Consider the following 21,658-nt stretch of genomic DNA (forward strand, 5'->3'; position numbering starts at 1 on the left):
TGAATGATCGTCACTGATTATTTGAAGCGTCTAAAAATGTTCGACAAAGTTGTGGTTTAGTCCAATGGCTACAATTCAATTCTAATGGTGAAGTGGTCTGAAACAATAGCAATAAGGTAAAAAATACCTATAATCATTACAGTTTCAAATATCTACCTGTGCTAAGTGCATTTAATACTAACTGTAGCAACGGTGAAAGGAGTAATAACAGTATTTTTTTTGTTTGTTTTTTTAAATAGCAAGAAAAAGTATTTTCACAATTTCAAACCAAAGATGGTTAGGTTTGTTTTGTTTTTTTGGTAGGTTTTTAAATTTTTTATTTATTTATTTTTTTGCTTTGTTGTGTTCAATGCTGAAAATATCCGTTTCCAACTTCTGGCTATGATTACATACAGACTGATTATAAGCGTAATTATTATTGTCGTTAATATTATCTTTACTGTTAGTATGACGGGGTAAGGAGACAACACTGCAGCGGGGGCAAGAACGTCCACAACCAAGACATAAGTGAAAAGACAAGAGAGTCTAGACATGATGAAGAGAAAAGAGGCGAGGGGGTTTTTGTGGGGTTTTTTTGGTGGGTTTTTTTTTTTTTCTTTTTTAAGAAAAAGATAGGGCAGAAATCAGGTTGTTCTTGTAAAACTACTGAAAGCAAGGATGTGAACAGCAAGAGTGTGTATTAGTAACGCTATATTCAACATCAAGACAGGGATTTCTTAAATCAGCAACAAATAGTGCAGTACAGTAACTAACGCCATATGAATAAATCCGCACGTTCTATATTAACACCGATTGAATAGGACTGATTAGGATAAAAGGGGAAAAGGATTATGATAAGGGTTGGCTGTACCTAAAAAAAAAAAAAAATCTGAACATAGATCCCTTAAAATACTTAATACTGTAAATGATCATACATCTGCATCTATGTTGGGTATAATGAACTCTCAACAAATGTCTGATTAAAATGGCAAATAAAGAGGTTAGAACAGTGGAGGAAAAAAAAAAAAAAACGAATACATAAAAGCGAGATTAAAAAGCTCTGCAAAGGGTAACTTGGGAACCACACATCTGAAATCACTAATTAAGCATTACAAGTAATTAACTATATCAAATACAAAAAGAAATCCTAAATAACGGTACATTTTTCTCTTGTACTAAGTGGCGTCTCTCTAAAAGAAAACATCTACATATGCACGTGTGTGTTGTGTGTGTAAATGTTTGTCCATTTCTGCGTGTATCTGAATTTGTGGTGTGTTCATATCTTTGAGGCTAAGATTAAGCTATATGTAACTCAGATTACTGGTATCCTATGAAAATACCTGGTGCCTGCTTAGCGAAGTTACTAAAGGTTTTGTGTCTACCTTACATGGAAACTAAAAACTGAATAAAAGATCTACAGTCTGAAAAAGACTTTTTGCAATTGTTTGTTTATAGGTACAAACAAGTGCGCTTGTGTGTATTCCTGTTTCTTGGTGTGCTTAGTTCATGATGGAAGAATACTTCCATTGTGAGCACTGCTGAAATTTCATCTTCAAATGCAACAACTGACGTCTGAACGTCAGAATAATCGGTTTAGTACGGTATCGCGTGGGTTTAAGTACACTACCTGCAATGCTATAGTCTTAATACCAACGTATCATAGTTCACGTACGTCCAAGACAGTCACGTCATGTCTTTACTTCTAAGGACTTGGACGTAGCCACTGACAAACACTTGTTTAAAAGGTTACTGCTGACTATTTGTGTATATCTCTGTGGTACACGCATACAAACTTAAATGAGTGAAACTAATGAAAGGGATTCGGCAAACCTTTAAGAATATACAAACAAATATGTCTGTCATTCTGCTATATTTAGAGCTTTTCATATATTGTATATTGTAACAAAATAAGGTGCATCTTATTAACATGCCTGCACAGACACTAATGAAATTCATTATTAAAGATTTCTAATTAAAATTATTTGTCAAAAGAGCATCTTTCTAGTGTATTTGTTCTTTAATACAAATCAAAGCTCATTCCCAACATTCCTATTATTACGAGTACAAAATAGTTTACAAAAGGAGCGTTCCCCCTTTGGGTCAAGGTGCCAAATTGTGTTTCAAAGCAGGAGGAATTTCATGTTAGACGGATTACTTTAAACCCATTTTTCCCCCCTCAATAAAATGCTCTATGAAAAGTGCACAATGTCCATGGGCAGTTCTAAAAACATGTGTGGGTTTAATGTCACAAAAACAGAACATATTTGAATGTAATGTAATGTCTAGAGAGGGTGCTTTTCCACCCACCTGTGTCAAAAGATTTTTAATTTCACTTCTTTAACCCAGTCTCTCGATCTACGTAATCTAACAACTGGAGTTGTACTGTTCTGTAATTATACAGAACATAAGTGCTTTATGTTGGATTACAAAAAGTTTCAAAGAGCATTTTCATTATCATTTGGTGCTGGGGCTTGCATATCAATATCTATATCTCGGGGGCATTAAGGTGCTTAAAAAAAAACAACAACAACTTATAACCCTATTTGCTGCTCTGTCAATAGGTATCGCAAGTGCTGTATGATCATTAAAATAGTTAAAAAGAGTAGACACTTTTTTTTTCCAGAATGAAAAACTACTGAGAGTGGAGACAGCAAAGCTAGATCATCCCTGACTGGTATATCGTCAGTATCACGTCTTTCTTTACATCACACCTTTCAGCATTTTGATAAGCAGAAACTGCATTACTGAAATTTGTAATTTACTACACGCAAACTTCAGCATTGCGACACAAACCATTTTTCTGCAATAAAAAAAAAAGTTTTTTTTTTTTTTTTTTGGACCCTTATTGATTTATGCTTAAATTTCAAACTGTAATGTTATTAAAAAAAAAAAAAGAAAAGAAATAAATGAAAAAAAAAAATATTCCCCTTGAAGGGACGATTCAAACAAACTATGCTATTGACTAACAATGAATAAAATCTGATGCTAAACTCATGCTCAAGTAGCTTTAAATTCACTGGTAGCCATACCACAATTTGTGAGGACAATCCCCTCTTTAACATCAACTTACAACAGCACTGGAGTGTCTCACATTATACAGTGCTCAATCAGAGACAATTTATAAACTCTAGACAGGGTCCTAATTCATTATTTACCTTACCTGCAATACAACTAGAAACAGGGATTCTGCTTAAGTACTATGGATAGTTTTAAAAGAACATCATTGTTTAAAAAAAGAAAAACATGCAGATTTTGACAACTACTGTGATCCATTTACCAACAACTACAATAATGGTTGGTGAGACCCTCTACATAGGTGTTAAAAAGAAAAGAAAAAAGGAGGAGACCTATTATCTACACCTATGCATTTTAAATGCATATAAAAGATAATTCTAAATGTCAACACAATGTGTAACATGCTACTTAAGAAATATTCAATACAAAGCTCATGCCAACTATTAAATGTTGTGTATATAAGTGGGGGAGTTGGAGGTCCATGGTGTATTAAATCAGTGATCAACAGCATTGGTTTAAGTGGCAATGTCTTCTCTGGAATTAAATAAAACATGCTTTAGGACGATTAAATGATCTCCTAAAATGCTCTGGCTGTAAATGTGGATTTAATTAAAGTATATTTTGGACAAAAAAAAAAAAAGGGGCCTACTGTCACCACACGTTAGGCAATAGTACAAATATACCCAAACCAGTGTTCTAAAATTAAAAAAAAAGGGGGGGAAATAAAATGTTAGAAAGGTGAAAAGACTGAGAGCTTGTCACAATGCTACAACCCTGATGGGGCAGTGGAAAGGCTGAGGTCCAGAATCGAAAAGATTCAGTGCAATGTGCAATCGAAAGGTTGTGATTTTTTACTTTGCTCAGTTCCAAATCAGAACCTACTGTTAAGGTGACATAGACCGCACCCTTTCTCACACTGTCCATCTCTAGTTTCCAGCATGTGTAACATCATAAATTATTCTTATAACAACACGACGAAGTGGCTACTGTGCCTAATTATGTTTTGCAAGGAAAAAGGCAGTCGAACTTGGAACATTCCCTCTCAACTCACTCATTCTCTTTAAACTATAGGATGTAATCACTCCTCTTTTTGTAGTGCACCATCTGACGAGCAGTCGTCAAGGCAACATGGGGCCTCTACCTCCACCCCATCTCCTGATTGGTTGTCTTTGCTGGCTAAGGCACACTGGATTGGCTGGGCCAGTGATGGCAGGTCAACGGGTTGGCCAGTGGCGCTTCCTGAGGAGCTGCCGTTCAGCTGCTGGGATACAACGCCGGCTCTCTCTGCGGGCCGCCCCACTGTTTTGGGCTCCTCTGCCAGCTTTGGGGGGCTGGATGAGGGAGGTGAGGACGAGAGAGTCTACAAAAAAGAAAGGAAATCCAATTATGAACGTGAGCTTAAAGTGTAGACCTGATCCTAATCAGGTAAATGATGTAAAAAAATACATTTAAAAATTTGCTGTCTGTGTAAATCCCCTCTTGCTGGGAACAAATGCAAAGACTAAAAGAAATTGAATAAAATTCAATCATTTTTAATAGCTGACTGTAAACCCTTTGCACACTTTGTGGTTTTTAGCTCTTTTGCAATCACTGCTCCTCACTGTTAACTACAGACAAAAAAATATAGTTATAAATCTAAAACTAATATATATATATATATATATATATATACATACATATATATACATACATATACACACACACACACACACACACACACATATATATATTTACACACACACACACACAGGTAGTCGCTGACTTACGACCACGATTAGGACTGACAGACCGGTCGTAAGTTGCTTAGGCCGTAAGTCGACGACTACCTGTATGTGTTTAAATCTCTCTCTCTCTCTCTCTCTCTCTCTCTCTCTCTCTCTCTCTCTCTCTCTCTCTCTCTCTCTCTCTCTCTCTCTCTCTCTCTCTCTCTCTCTCTCTCTCTCTCTCTCTCTCTATATATATATATATATATATATACATACACACACACACATACATACATACATACATACATACATACACACACACACACACACACAGAAATATTCAACCCCCTCACCTTAATAGACAATACAATGATGTTGATGAAAGATAATGAAAATAAGTGAGGGAAAAAAACAATTGTGAAATAAAATATTTATTGATACATATTTGAGTTATTTTGACAACAGAAGTTGACTTAACTTTAAAGTTCAAATGAAAATTGTAAGTCTTGTAACACATGAGCATGTGCAGTATTATTCAACCCCCAGCTTTAGTACCTTGTGGAGCGCCCTTTAGTTTTTATAACTTCTAACAAGCGTTTTCGTGATGTTAGAAGTTACAACTCAGTGATGTTTGACGACTTCCGTGCTGCAACTGCCTTCTTCAATCCCAATGAAGTCCTTGATTATTCAGTGCACGTCTTATAGTTGCCACTGAAGCACTGGTACCAGCCTTCATGCCATCCTGTAGCTGTCTTGCAGTCACATGGGGGTTTTTCTTAGCTGTCCTGACTAAGTTGCTAAGGGCCCTTGATGAAATTGTGAGCTTTCTTCCACGGCCAGACAGGTTTGCAGCTGTTCCATAAGTTTTAAACTTTCTTATAATGCTCCCAATGGTGTCTCTTGGAATGTTAAATCCTTTGGAAACCTTCTTATACCCAAGGCCCTTCAGATGTGATGAAATAATCTCCTCTCTCAGCTTTTGTGGAAGCTCCTTTGTCTTTCCCATGATTGCAACTCACTTTGAACACCTTCATGGTTGGGGTTTATATATGCATCAGAGCTGAAGCAAATGAAGGATCGTTATAGAGTTCCCAAAGGCTTAATGATGTTTTAGCTCCACTACATCACAAATACTACATCATACATTTTCTGTGTTGATTTTATGTATCACTAAACTCATTAAGAAGCCATCCAAAGCAGAATCCTGCACTTTGAAAATATTTTTATTTATAAATCCTTAAAACTCTTTAGGGGTTGAATATTTCAGATTGAAAGTGTATATACAGTGAGGAAAATAAGTATTTGAACACCCTGCTATTTTGCAAGTTCTCCCACTTAGAAATCATGGAGGGGTCTGAAATTGTAATCGTAGGTGCATGTCCACTGTGAGAGACAATCTAAAAAAAAAAAATTTCCAGAAATCACAATGAATCATTTTTTAACTATTTATTTGTATGATACAGCTGCAAATAAGTATGTGAACACCTGAGAAAGTCAATGTTAATATTTGGTACAGTAGCCTTTGTTTGCAATTACAGAGGTCAAACGTTTCCTGTAGTTTTTCACCAGGTTTGCACACACTGCAGGAGGGATTTTGGCCCACTCCTCCACACAGATCTTCTCTAGATCAGTCAGGTTTCTGGCCTGTCGCTGAGAAACACGGAGTTTGAGCTCCCTCCAAAGATTCTCTATTGGGTTTAGGTCTGGAGACTGGCTAGGCCACGCCAGAACCTTGACATGCTTCTTACAGAGCCACTCCTTGTTTATCCTGGCTGTGTGCTTCGGGTCATTGTCATGTTGGAAGACCCAGCCTCGACCCATCTTCAATGCTGTAACTGAGCGAAGGAGGTTGTTCCTAAAAAATCTCGCAAAACATGGCCCCGGTCATCCTCTCCTTAATACAGTGCAGTCGCCCTGTCCCATGTGCAGAAAAACACCCCCAAAGCATAATGCTACCACCCCCATGCTTCACAGTAGGGATGGTGTTCTTGGGATGGTACTCAGCATTCTTCTTCCTCCAAACACGTTTAGTGGAATTATGACCCAAAAGTTTTATTTTGGTCTCATCTGACCACATGACTTTCTCCCATGACTCCTCTGGATCATCCAAATGGTCATTGGCAAACTTAAGACGTGCCTGGACATGTGCTGGTTTAAACAGGGGAAACTTCCGTGCCATGCATGATTTCAAACCATGACGTCTTAGTGTATTACCAACAGTAACCTTGGAAACGGTGGTCCCAGCTCTTTTCAGGTCATTGACCAGCTCCTCCCGTGTAGTTCTGGGCTGATTTCTCACCTTCCTTAGGATCATTGAGACAACACGAGGTGAGATCTTGCATGGAGCCCCAGTCCGAGGGAGATTGACAGTCATGTTTAGCTTCTTCCATTTTCTAATGATTGCTCCAACAGTGGACCTTTTTTCACCAAGCTGCTTGGCAATTTCCCCGTAGCCCTTTCCAGCCTTGTGAAGGTGTACAATTGTGTCTCTAGTGTCTTTGGACAGCTCTTTGGTCTTGGCCATGTTAGTAGTTGGATTCTTACTGATTTTATGGGGTGGACAGGTGTCTTTATGCAGCTAACGACCTCAAACAGGTGCATCTAATTTAGGATAATAAATGTAGTGGAGGTGGACATTTTAAAGGCAGACTAACAGGTCTTTGAGGGTCAGAATTCTAGCTGATAGACAGGTGTTCAAATACTTATTTGCAGCTGTATCATACAAATAAATAGTTTAAAAATCATATATTGTGATTTCTGGATTTTTATTTTTAGATTATGTCTCTCACAGTGGACATGCACCTACAATGACAATTTCAGACCCCTCCATGATTTCTAAGTGGGAGAACTTGCAAAATAGCAGGGTGTTCAAATACTTATTTTCCTCACTGTATGTGGTCAGTGTGATAATTCTACTCAAAGCACCAAATTTTAACACTTCTAATACAACATCCAAACGTGTATGGTGCTGTCAATTAGACAAAAACATGAACTTGATGAATAAGAAATGTGTCTTTGCATGGTTACATGGCATACAGCTGTTATGACTTAGGGTGTACTCACTTTTGTTGCCAGCTATTTTTACAATAATGGCTGTATGTCAAGTTATTTTTAGAGGACGGTAAATCTGTACTGCAATACAAACTGCACAATGACTACCGTATTTGCCGACTATAAGCCGCTACATTTTTCCCACACTTTGAACCCCGCGGCTTAAACAACGAAGCGGCCAATTTCTGGATTTTTCCTTGGTTTTTCCCGGTTTCACAAACTTCAAGCCAAAAAACTGAACCCCATAACATTAGACCAATGAAATTGCCGAACGGGCATGAAAAAACGCACTTAACCTGTGTTCTGAGCTGCACAGCATCGGGAGAAAAGCTTCACCGATGGTGATTTTTAAACGCACGACGATGCCAAAAGATAAACTCTTGATAGAAATAGTTGTGAAAGGAAGGAGGAAGACAGTGAACAATGACTTTCTTGGTAGGCTACTGTTTAGATACAAGCCGTTGTAAGGCGTTGAGTCTGGGTCATGGGAGAGCTCGCTAACTCCAGTTGCAACAGAAATCATATAAGCACAGACAGGGTTCCAAAACTCGTGATTTTTTCAATTATTCTTGGCAACAGTGTTACGGGGTCAGTCAAAGAAACTTAGAAATGAGCATCAGAAAATAATAAGGACATATTCCTCGGTCTTGCACACATGCAGTAATACCGGAAAAAAATGCGGCGGCAGGCTATTCCCAAAATGCCGCTCTGCTCTTAAAGGAGCCACAACATATTTCACCCATTACACCGTGTAACAGACACTGTCTTTCATTAAAGCCTGTGTAAAGATCATTAGTTTCAGTGTAGACAGGTTTAGACAGGCTTATAGAGAGGTGCGGCTTATTTATGTTTAAATAAAAATTTTTTGTCAAATTCAGAGGGTGCGGCTTATATTTGGGTGCGTTTAATAGTCCGGAAATTACGGTACTCTAAAATATATCCAAGTCTTATTTCTATTGTATTGTCACTTCAGAAGATGTACTAAAATCGTTGCTGAAACATGATGTACTCACTTTTGTGAGATACTGTGTGCGCGCGCAAACAAACTTGTGTAAGTAAATTACTCCGTGCAAAGAAACAGAAGTAATGAGAACCTGGTATTTCTGTCTTTTTTTTATGCATCTAATAAACAAACAAGTTCTTTGAAAAACATTCATGACCTTTGAAACATGTCGTGCCAAGTTGATTGGGGATTTAAAAACTTCAATTAAATTCAGTAATCAATTTAATTGCCACAAATTAAATGTATTTAATAAAAGGAATTATTTGTTTAAATAGTTTACATTTGTTACCCCATCTAGGTAATGCAGACGTGTATGATCTACTTAACTGTTCTACTTATTTTTGCATACTTTAGCAAATGTCTTTATTCCTTCCATCCCTTGTTCATTCACTCCATTCATATTTTTCTTTTAAGAGAAATTCTTGAAGCTGGACATAAAACACTAAAGAATCAGTTTTCATACATGATCAAAACAAATCTTATTTCTGGTATGAATTTAGTAGCCAAAACGACACTGTGCAAACTCTACTTTCCCTTTTTATACACCTGATATTTTTAATAGTAATAGGAAGTTTGATAAAAATTTATAATAAATAAAATGCATTTAAAGAGCAAGGCAGAGACTGAACAAACTTGCGGCCCGCCACTTAATACATTCCTCAGGTAACTCGGTATGAATGTGTGCACCTTTACACCCCTTTAAATACACACACACACACGTATGTACGTGTGTGTGTGTGTATATATATATATATATATATATATATATATATATATATATATATATATATATATATATATATATATATATATATATATATGATACATATATATATATATATATACATACAGAGAGGAAATTAGGCTTTTGCATTTTTGCCATTTTCCTCAAATGAACTGAGGTTATTACTAATATCAAATTAAAGTGTATATTGCCATTACCTGTGTTCGATTTGTGGTAATCTTCTTCCCTCCCCTTCCCTTTGGTATCATTTCTTTACCCCTTCTGTAAGAGACATTCTAATGTTTCTAGTCCTCATTTATTCACATTTTATCATGCTTTATGCAATCAAATAATATATAATGCTTGCTAGTGTTGGCATGGCCAGATTTAATATTGTGACTTACCCTTTTCCTCCTCCCACTGATACCACCTGTACGTTGAACCCTCCTCTGCCACGCACCGGTTTGTTTCCAGCCCACTGGCCAACAACCATGCCAGCAATTTCTAGCTTCCCACCTTGAGGAGGTATAGACTGGATACCTTTTTTAACAGAAAATTGACAGCATAAAACAGTATGCTGCTAAATCTTTTAAATTGACACTGGTTTACCAAGAAAAAAACACCATTACAGTACAGTATGTAGTAACTTAAAGTAAACAGGCTTTCTAATATTCTCACAGTTCAGGGAAGCGTATAGAAATAATTAATCTTCTAATACACGTTGAACATGTGTATAAAAATTATGAAATTTCTTTTTTAAATGACTCCAACTTGACAGTTTGAATCAGAACAGCAAAATGTGTGATTGTAATAAGACCTGGGAAAGCTCTTGGTCGGTGCTGGTGGTGGGGAGGAGGCATAGAGCCCAAGGGTCTAGGCGGATACAATGGGTGCATAGGGTAGAATGGTGGCACCATGGAAGGTGGTAGGAAAGCTGGAGGTGGCAAAGGTGGGGGTGGTGGAGGAGGCCGAGAGAGGTTGATGCCCTCCAGAATAGCCTGCCTCATCTTCTCAACTCTGGACACCAGCTCCTCCTGTCAGAGAGAATGGTTTTTAAGAAGCTTCATTTTAAACATTCAGAAGTTAAGAAAAGCAAAAGGAAACCAACAGGTTCTGTTAGATCATTAAGGGTGAGAAGTTGAATAGCAGGTAAAAACAATAAGCTGTACCTGGCCTTCACACATGTCCAGCAGTGCAGCCCTGTCTCTGGTAGCTTTGGCAAGTTTGCTCTGAAACAGCTTGCCATCAAAGAAGCCCCATGGGCAACAGTGATCCCATGGTAGTGGCTGGCCACACACGTCATTCACAAAAAGGGCAGTGTCCACGCCACTCATGAACAGAGAAGCCAGCTGCACACCACGGTTATCCACTTTCTCCACCTAACAGTCAAAAAAAGTCAGACATAGACAAACCTCCCAACAAGCAAACAATTACAAATGATATAACGAGTTTGCATTTCTGAACTCCTGCCTTGAGTTCCTGCAGTTGATCAGGCTCATAGAGCTGGTTGGACACCGCTTGAGCCAAAAAGGCATCAAGCTCATGGCGTTGGAGAATGCGGCCACCCGGCCACTGCATCATATACCTGCATGCAAGAACACAGACCTCCAATCACTTCTAATAACTATAGCAGTAATCTACAAAATCAAATGCAGCTGTACAGGTGACCACAAACAGCAAAATTATATGTCGAGAAAATTATACCATACACTATAATTGCGATATGCATGACAGCATTAAAAGAAACTAATTAACTTATAATGTATAACAGTTAAAGTTAACAGTTGAAGTCTGCCTTGATTATCTGGAGCAAAGTTTGTGTTTTTATTTAAATTAAAGTTATGGCTTACAATAATACACTGGAAAAACCTGGATATGTTTGAATGCTAAGGGGAAGACTATAAGCAAGATTTGGAGATGTACACAAGTTTAAAATGTACGTAAGAAAATCATATTTGACACAGGCCACATCTCAATGAAGCTAAACAGTTATGGTTGCAGGCTTTCCCTGTATAATAATGCTCTGCATGATGTAAATTTGCATATGAAATTTCACTACCTGAGTACACAGCACATGAGCAGCAGATGTGATGGCACGCAGGACGGGTTAAGCAGGGCAGGACAGTCTGATCTCATGCAGGCCAAGAAGGCCCGTGTGCGTCTACTACGGTCCTCAGAGGCACGGCCAAGCCACAGACGCCTTAAATTTGGACAGGTCCACTCACGGAAACACATAGCTGGGACCAGCTCAGGGGTCAAGGCTGACTTGGCCTTACTGGCACACCATTCCTTAACTATCACTGGGGGCACTAAGGAGTCACGGACAGAGAAAGAAAGACATAAGTGACCTGCTTGGCATAACGAACATGCATGTACATGGTTTGATGATTACACAATTTTAAACTCCAAAGCATAGGGAAAAAAATTCTCAAAACTCTTGATGCATGTGGTGCACATAGGTACGTTAATTACTGGTCTGTATTGTCTTCTGAATTAGAAAGCCAGTAGAAAATAGATAATACCCTTTCCTTTAAACTAAAACACTTTTTGAATAAAAAAAGATGGTTGTGTTGGGATACAAAAAGACAATAAAAGAATAAAAACCACTAAATCATACCACACTCACCCTCTAGCGGAGCGCGCTTGCGCATGGCCATTCTTTCCAGTCTCCGCTGGGTCTCAGCCAGGCTAAACAGCACGCCATAGGCATACTGCCGTGCTGAGCGGAACAGCAAAGAGGCAGGAGGCAGGTCAGGGTTACACTCATCCTCTATACACACTGGCATCTTCATCTCCCCCTATGAAACACAGTGAGTAATCTGAAAAACACTGCTAATGTAATGCTGAAATTCATAACATTTTACAGCTTCCAAATAAAAACCATAAGCACTGTACAAAAGATCAGGTGTATCATAGTTACGTGCATGACAGACTCGCACTAAATAACAGATTTGTTGAAAACTCGTCCGTTCAAATAAACTCAACAGGCCCCAAAACCGTGACATGAAACTATCGAATCTACTCACTGCTCGACACCACTGTGTTGTAAAAGTTAAAAATATTCTCTGTTTAATGGGAAAGTTCTCAGGATGAACAAAACAGCCCGATAGAGTTTAACTATCTGAAGCAGTCTGTGTAAAAAATTAAAAACAAGTCATTAAATCCTAACTCTGGTCAGCATTTTACTTTTGCTTGTCTTGGGTCTTCTTTGCAAAAAAAAAAAAATGGGTTCAACTCTTGTGGGATCCTCCTTGCACAAAAATGGTCAAATAAATACAAGGATACTGACTCAGGTGGATAACAGGATCCAGTTTGTGACCTTTGTTTCCCCAGACTTATTGGTTTTTACAAAATATTTTTATGTTAGTTCTGTAAGAAATATTTCAGAATGTTTAAAAATATTTTAAGGAACTTCCAAGCACTTGTGCATGGTCCAGACGTTTTTTTTTTCTTTTTTTCCACGATTAAGAAAAGAAAAGAAACATGCCTAATCATTTCCAGGTTTTTAGGACACTGCAGTGTGTGTGTGTGTGTGTGTGTGTGTGTGTGTGTGTGTGTGTGTGTGTGTGTGTGTGTGTGTGTTGGGGGGGGGGGGGGGGGGGGTTTCAAGTTGGGTGCAAAAACTGTGTGAATCAAACAAAGACAAAATTACGATATCTTTTGCTGGGTTTTATAAGCATTTCAGAAACACCGGATGTGCTGACCACAGAAAACGCAAGTGTACAGCTGATTTGCATGTAGTTATGCTCTTAAAACTCCATAAAAGTGCACAGCTGGAAGCAGGAAATGAACAAGGAGAGTAAATACAGAACGGTAGAAATTGAGAATATTTTAAATAATTTCAATGTCACAAAAAATGTTTCGCAGTGTAACACCACTAGTCTTGTAACAAAAAAAAAGATTTTTTAATAAAAATAATAATAATAAATAAAAGATCAAATAGATCTACAGTGTATCACATCAAACAGGGAGGAAGAAGAAAAAATGTATTAATAAAATGGTTGAATGTCTCATCCAACATGCTGGAATTTTCACACAGCATTAAACCTAGATGTCATGGCAAATGGAACCAAATTATAAGCAGCTTCCACAGTCTGAAGACAATCACACCAGGCTTTCTCTCAAAGGAAATCCTAAACCTTCCATCACCTGAGGCATGTGTTTACAGCGACACAAATAAAGACCAAACTGTTCTCCATTTATATGTTGCAACTGAATGATTGTTCATTTTTAATTCATGGATTTGTGTTCGCTCACCATCTTCCTTCTTCTGATATTTTTCCGAAAAAAAAAAAAAAGGGTCCAAATTTTCTTTATTATGCAGAAATCTGTCTAGCCAACTGGAGAGTGGCAGAGAGAAAGTGAGGATTGTGTGTGGTTGGGGGGCGGTGGGAGAAGTGTATATAAACAAAGAAAAAGCTTAACTAAATCAAGCTGAATTCACTGATGCCCTTCAAATATGCATTTAGGACAAATATGCAATGAGTTTCACAATTAATCAATACAGTTTTAGTAAAATAGTACAGTAACAAATATCATTCTTTTCAGAATCAGTAAAAATCACCAATAGTAGGACACTTACCAAAATTTTTCAGTATAGGGCTTTCGGATTGCAATACTTTTTACACCCACTCCATATCGGAAATAAGATTCGTTAAGCGCATGCATGAAAACGCTAAAGACTCCGTAGCATATTACATTATTTAACCAAGCAAGCATTTTATTTAAATTGTTTTAAAAAAGTAAACTGTTGATGTAATAATAAACTGCGTTAATAAAAACATTTCAAGCAAGTTTGTCATTTCTTTCGCCTGAATGAATACATATAGATATTTTTTTTAAAAGATAGAATTACTGCCTCTCTATTCAATCACCTTTCTATGAAAACAATCACTTTTGACGAATACAAATTAAATCACTCAAACCATAAACTAAATGCTGATCTAAATGCCCTCATTAATCCTGTCTCTGGGTGAGGCAATGACAGTTTGACTGAACATTTTCATTTTAATTCATATGAACCTCAGGGAAGACAAAAACGGCAGTACCTTGGTGAGGATGTGGTATATCTGTGGGTACATGAGACCTCGTCTGTGTCTGTGCTCTGCCACTCGTAGCACCTCGGCGCTGACCTGGGGAAGGGGTGGAGTAGTGATATCCATGTGACTCCTTGTTGCCATGGACAGCAGTGACGGAATTGATGGTCCACTCCCGTTGCCTTGGGGACCGTCCCCAGAGGCACCACCACCATGGCCACTGGGCTCTTCCCACCTAGAGGACTTATCAGTCAAATGACTGAAAAGCAGAAAAACACACAAATTATTATATGCCTTAATCAAATGATATCATGGTAGGATTAAACATGACCTGCAAACCTGTTATAAGTAATGCTTTAGTGTTTTTATGATACAGCATAAAAATCTGAACTTCATTACTTTGAGGGAGGTTTTCCCCACACTTCCTATGGGATCTTTATGAGCCTCCTGAAAAAATTAAAGAACTGACACACAAATGTAGACCACTATTGCCATGTTAAAATACTCCTAAATATTTGTTTTCTTGCACGGTCTCTGTATGCACTAAAATGATACTGTCAACATTATGTTATAGAACAGCTGTTTAAATATAATATAATAATCAGTGAGTAAACCAATAACATAATATTCTAGAGGAATGATACTAACTCTGCTGTAATTCTGTGGCCATTAAAAGAACAAATGGGAAGCGATTTGTGACAGACTCAGAAATAAACTCACTTAGTGCTGGTGTCATTTTGCTCTTCCCCATCTGAAGAGGACGACGGTGATGGGGAGGGGCCTGAAGGAGCAGCTGAGTGGTGATTGGGCAGTCGGTTGCCAACTTGAGTGGAATCATATGGTGCGGACCAATCACCAAAGCCCATTTTCCCAACAAGAGAATCGTTGCACTCCTGCAGTGGTGGAGGCGGGTTCTGGAACAGGAGGGCAGAGGCTGGGCCAGGGCCATAGGGCCCACCGGGATAAGGCACCTTAACACCTGATACCTGGGGTGGACCAACCTGTCAAAGGCAGAAAAGTAAAATGAAACAAGAACATAAAGAACGTAACTAGAAATAAAAAATACTAACAAAATTACAAATTTCTTTCTGAACTCTACCTGGGCTTTTCCAGACTGTAGTGCCCCCATGTGGCCTGGAGGACCACCAAACTGACAAGGCCCAAAGCCTGGCACTGTGAACAAAGCCAAGAAGAATATAATGTGAAAAGTCAAAACCATTAAGTAAGTAGGTACTCATTAAAGGCAAGAAATCATCTTTTCAGTTCACTTTTTCAACTATCCGGTATTAGAAAAACATAAAATTCCAAAGAGAATATCAATGTGAGCCGTACTTACAGAGGTAAGGAGAAGGTCCCATGGTTAGAGGTCTGGGTTTACTGGCCGCTGAAAAGTATTCCACTGCCTTCTTAAATCTTTCAATTTTATCCTCAGTCCGAGACTGTGCAAGGAATAAGTTTGTCAGTCAAATATATTCACGACTTATTCCGTTAAACATAAGCCAGAATTCTCAGTAACTAGAAAAATGTTTTAATGTGTTTATGATGTTTAAATGCAATTGTTATCCAGAAAAAAAAATCAAGAAACATAAGAATTACAAGTGTACCTGAGACTGTTTGAACACATCTCTGGCCACAGCATCCAGGTTCCCAAGGTCCTGAATAGATGCAACATACTCTGATACAGCCTTAATCACAACCTCACAGGGAGGGAGGACTAACTGGTGAGCCCTTACCTAAGACAAGCATAAAGAAAAAAACAATAAAGATAGAAGCAGGGGCGCTTTTCCCTATATTTTTCCCAGTTATCAATGAAGAAGGGTAAAGAAAACTGTCTTGGGGGGAACAAAATAAAAAAACAGCACCTTGAGGGAGGCAAGAGGGTGTTCTGGACCCAAGAGACTCCAATGAAAGGCAGCCAGGTCTTCATCTGGCAGAATGTGGTTACCTGAGTAAATAAGAAGTCTTCTGATTAGACAAAATAATTCAGTACAAGCTCATATGTACCAGAAATGACCATATGTTCAAACTGCAATGACGATTACTTACCAAGCAGGGCAGCAAAGATGGGCAGGTGCTGGGTTTTGAGGCCCAGCTGGCGAGCAGCCTCAGACAGCAGGTACTGGTGAGTGGTCAGATTCTTGCCATTCCAGGAGAGCTTGAGTGCATGAGAGCTGAAATAGGCCGGGACATTGCATAGAGCAAACTCGGAGTCCTGTGCAATCAGGCCCTGAAATCCAAAGTCTCTGTACAGAGATAGCACCTCCTGGTGGTGGTCCTCTAGAGTCTGAACCACCTGCAGTAAGATTAGGGAAACAGACTTTAACCCAGGTACTTTATTTTATATTATATTCCTTTCTAATTTAATGATAAGTGCAAGTGCTGGACCGGGCGCAAGGGTGTGTCTTTAGGACCCAAATAAAAATACAGATCTTACCAATTGATTAAGTTTTTCTGTTAAGCAATGACATCAGTATTATAGGATTTCATACCACAACGCAGTTGAATGCTCGAAAATGATTGGTCTGAAGGTGTTTTACTTATGTACGACGGCACAGCTTAGAGAGCGATTATGAAGAGTGTGTATTTGCTAAGTAATAATATGAACAACAGGTTGATATTAATGCACTCCTTCCAATAGATTATTGTGTCTGTTGTGCCATCTTATACAAAAGGTACAGCTGACAGTCCACATAATACAAGACGAATTATAAATTAATTTATGGAATTATAAGAAACAAATCCAGCAAAATCAAAATATGATGACTTTAGGATATGGTTCTTTTATATTTATGGAGCGGGTCTCAGTAGCAGTGTCACGGCCACTGTGTTTATTAGCATTAGTAAGAATAGATGAGTGTCCCAATTTCTCAGTAAAATGACGAGCTGAAAGGGCGTGTTAGGAAGAAACTGGTGAGACTTAACTGTGGCAATAAGTGAAAACAGGAACTTACTAGTCTCTAAAATGTTTCCCAACGTGAGTTTAATTGATTATAAAAGCGTAATACACATTTACGCTTCACCAGTTAGAGTAATACAAATAGGAAGCATTAAAGTAGATTCCCGAATGGGTTTTTCTTCTTTAGTAGAAACGTTTCCAAATATTTTTGTTAAACATTTTAAAAATTATTTTGTACTTTTAAATACAAGAACTTATTTTTATTTATTTTTTTTACGGAGACCAACAATCGTCATCAATTAAATATAACACAAACCGAAACTCTAATGAAGCAAATACTCTTTGGTTGTCGTCAAACATTTCCTGTCAGAAATAACTTTTTTTTAAACAATCTGAACAATGGTTAGACTTTTCTGTTAATGTTTTTTTGATGTAAAAAGAAACAATATTTGTGTGACCCAGACGCAAAAAAAAGTATTTGGTTGACATTTTGCCTCCTTGCTGTGTTGTTCTCTGTGTGTTGCTTGCAATACATGAAAAAGATGTTATTTGAGTTGAGTGTGCTCATTTTCACTGGGTGTTGATTGCATGTTGTACAGTTCTTTGAGATACATGATGTCTTGTGCAGCACGGCACTGTATTATACACTGTTTTTTCTGCGATTCCGCCTACAGAATGCTGCTGATTGTGAAAAGGCAACTCAGGTATATAATCTGCTTGTCTTCAGAGACTGGGCTAGTGATTTGTCCACCCCTGAAAACAATACATTAGTGTGACACTTGAGACCCAGCTGCAGTTTCCTGATTCAGGAAAAGCCTGCTGGTTCCAATGTACTCTTCTTTTACTACATTAAGCGAAAATGTGATTTGTTTTGGTTGGCTGCAGACACTGATGCCTGTTCATCCAAAATAAAGATTGGCTAACTGTAGAGAGCTGTCTAACACACATTTATTCCAAAATAGGATCTAAACAATATGAGCAAATACGAATTAATAAAATACCAAACCAATTTTGAACTAAAGTAGAACCAGATTAAAATATGGCAATGCATGAGCATCATAAAGTTTACATTTTTTTGGAAATTATTAGTCTGGTTTTGAAAGCAAGTTGTTCGGCTCAGAGGTTCTGAAATGCATATGAAAAAGTGAGCAGATCTTTATGATATGGTTATACGGCTTATGTTACTTGTAAGCTACAGCACACAACCAGGGCAAAACTAAGCACCACTCCTGGCTGACAGACATTTGGAATTAGAAGAAAATTGAGTTTTCATTGACTTATGCCTTTTATTCCTCAATATGTATACTCTGTATCTATTAGTAAGTAAAGAAAAAAATAACCAGTTATAGGAAAAAAAAAATCTATCCATGGCAGGATTGTGCAATGCCAACATCAACTCAAAGTTAAAACCTTTCCTACAGCAGCACATCCCTAAGCATTAGACTTAGACCACAGGGAGTTGCCAATGAATACAACGTTTGATTTATTTATGAGCGAGTGTCATAATGTTACCCGTTTATACCTACATGTTAACCACAGTGAGGAACAAAAATTCCTTCTTATATCAAAAATAAACAGTAATTCCCATGCCAGCATATCCCCCCCCCCCCTCTCTTTAAGCAACAATAACAAAAAAACAAAGAGCTTGTCATGTTACAGAAAAACCCGAGAGCACAAAGACCTCTGTCCAGAAGACTTTTCATGTGCTGGATAAACTTATTGACCTTTACAAAAAGTTGACGCCCGACACTTTTTCCATAAATGTTGTCCTAAAAGAAAACTTGACACTACTATTAATTACATTTGGACTGAAAACAACTGTCAGAGCTGAAAATCAACACCTTCTGGCCGATCAGATTAGAGGATTGAACGTCGCTGATCAATTCCGGGGTTTTAACATGTAAAACTTGAAAGAATCTGCTGGATGGGGATGTGATTCTGTAACTCACGGTTCTCGGCACGTCTCAGAGACCGGCTATGTGGCGCACTCACCCGCACGCGGAAGCGGAACATGGCGAGGCGGACGCAGTGGCTGAGGCAGGCGGGTGGCAGGAACCAGGCTCGCGGGGGCGGCGTGCCTTTGCTGCCCACGTGGTTGACGATGAGCTGCGCGGTCTGTCTGTGGGCCTGCGCTCGGCGCGCCCACTCGGGCCAGCGCTCTTTGCCCAGCGTACCGTTGAAGGCCACGACGAGCTCCAGGCCGCCCTGGTACAAGCAGGCCTGCGACAGGGCCGCCAAGTAGCCGAGCATGGCATTCCACTCGCCGCCGCACACCCAGTCGGTCTGGTAACCGCCGTAGAGGCGCTGCAGGCCCGAGTCTGCGTCCACGAGGATGCGCGCGGGCGGCGGAGGTGGCGCGGGCAGCGCGTTTGGGTGATGAGGATGATGATGGTGGGGATGTGGGGCATGATGATGGTGGTGGTGTGGAGGATTTCGATTCGCAGTTCGGCCAAGTTTGAGGAGATCTACCGGAACCGACGCTCCCGGGCATCGCTTCTCCAAATACTCCTGAAAGCCCTGAACTCCCATGGTGGATTTATTTTTCCCTACTTCGGTCCTGTTTACGTTTTAAGAGTGGACGTGATCGTGCGGAAGAGATGTGACAGATGAGCACGCCCTTTCCAGAGTTACAATCGGCGTATGAATCGGTCTTTCTGGCTGAGTAAAGTAGCGCGTAACTAAGTAACCCGGGGTTAGAAAATGAATCGTGTCTACTGAGCGTGTAAATCTGTGAAATACTAGTCGTGGGCGAGGCTAAGGTTCAGATCTGAACGTGCAACATATATCCATTCTTTACTTTGCGTCCTCGCTCTAACGCACAGAATATACCTGTTCGAATTACAGATTGTTTGATTACTATAAGATCGACCGGTGAGAAACCATGACCAAATTTGAACTGGTGTAGAGTGGCAGATAACGGCGGCACTAGTGATGTCGACGGCGGTGAAAAGGTCCAAAATATAATCCTACATGCTAGCAAACTAGCTTTACAGTAGCTAATTTACGACCAGAAAGATGCCAGTTAACTTCTTTATACCGTTTCCTAATTCGTATCCGACTACAATCGTTGAATTTGTAAAGTCTAAACAGTATGTGTTGGAAATCGACAAGTAGCAAGACAAGTGATTTAACCGAAACCTGCAGCGAACAGACCAGCTAACTAGCCAACTTAGCTCGTTAGCCCGGTGTGACTGACGACTCAACTAGCTTACAGAAATCCGAGGCATGTGCGGTTCGGAATGAAATGGTTTGCTGAACATAAAAGAAAGTAAAACAACTAAAATAAAACAAAAAAACCGCCACCGTAAGCTCCCTCGCTCTGTCTCACTCAAACTTCATACTGAGGAGAGGAACGTACTTTCAAGCGACGTCGGCCATCTTGCGACTTCCCCGCGGACCAAGAAATAGTGGGCGTGGTGCTTGAATGGAGAATGGGAGGTGTTACTTTGTTGAAATCTTGGGAGATGTAGTTTAGGGTTAATTTACAGCAATAAGAAGACCGCGTATAAAACTACAACTACCGACATCTTTATCAGGAACTCCGAGTCCATGCCAAGTCCAAAGCGAATAGTTAATTCAAACAAGATATGTTTTTTTCAGTGTGTATTTTAAGTGTCGGTCATCTTGACTCAAGTGAATTGGTCATTTATCTGATTAAATAAATTGAACATTGAAATTTTTCATTTTATCAAGTGACCATTTAATGTCCACCCGTGTCCTAACCCACATCCATGCTTTATTACTGCTTGGTGTATATACAACACAGGTTTATGTTTAATAAATAACTCCCATTTTTCACGTTTCTTCAACTTTTTTTCGCAATACAAAGCCTATTTGCATCAACAAATCTGTTTAAACAGCTTTAAGCACTGTATTATTTATATTTATTTATATATATATATATATATATATATATATATATATATATATATATATATATATATATATATATATGAATCAGTTATGTCACCATATATTCAGGAGCTATATATGTGACACTTGTAGACAGGCCTAAATATGTCAATAGTAATGTAAAAATATAATGAATCTGATCAAATTTTTGGAGTACTATTTTATTTCTTATAACCCTCACATATTTCTGTGCTGAATAAAAAGAAAATAAAGATTATATTTGTTAGCATGCACTTTTTTTTTTACCCTAGGACCAAGCAGCTTTGCCTTCTAATGAGTTTAAATCTAGATCAATATTTATGAATAAGAACATATTTGAACATTTTTTTAATTCCA

The 21,658-nt window shown here is 38.7% G+C and overlaps 1 protein-coding gene across 1 annotated transcript; it reads right to left on the reverse strand.

The window, feature by feature from the left end:
* Positions 1-282: 282 nt before the first annotated feature.
* On the reverse strand, positions 283-21,275 carry fam120c (family with sequence similarity 120 member C). The gene is made up of 16 exons (XM_083570374.1): positions 19,403-21,275; positions 16,561-16,807; positions 16,377-16,459; positions 16,119-16,247; positions 15,851-15,953; positions 15,614-15,687; positions 15,235-15,515; positions 14,527-14,773; positions 12,105-12,276; positions 11,538-11,787; positions 10,949-11,063; positions 10,648-10,857; positions 10,296-10,512; positions 9,883-10,018; positions 9,697-9,760; positions 283-4,354 (listed from the first exon to the last, which is right to left on the reverse strand). Exons 1-16 carry the CDS (start codon positions 19,937-19,939, stop codon positions 4,073-4,075), a joined length of 3,147 nt encoding a protein of 1,048 aa, XP_083426500.1. The 5' UTR covers positions 19,940-21,275; the 3' UTR covers positions 283-4,072.
* Positions 21,276-21,658: the final 383 nt, after the last annotated feature.

The sequence above is a fragment of the Silurus aristotelis genome, assembly GCF_946808225.1.
Source record: "Silurus aristotelis genome assembly, chromosome: 19".
Lineage (NCBI taxonomy): Eukaryota > Metazoa > Chordata > Actinopteri > Siluriformes > Siluridae > Silurus > Silurus aristotelis.

Bases quoted from the DNA above. Each gene is read 5' to 3' on its own strand.
- fam120c (XM_083570374.1), bottom strand. From the start codon at position 19,939: ATGGGAGTTCAGGGCTTTCAGGAGTATTTGGAGAAGCGATGCCCGGGA. The intron at 14,774-15,234 runs GTGAGTTTATTT...TCTGCTTTTCAG, and splicing joins CAAAATGACACCAGCACTAA to TCATTTGACTGATAAGTCCT. The intron at 12,277-14,526 runs GTACTGCCGTTT...TGTGTTTCATAG, and splicing joins TATACCACATCCTCACCAAG to GGGGAGATGAAGATGCCAGT.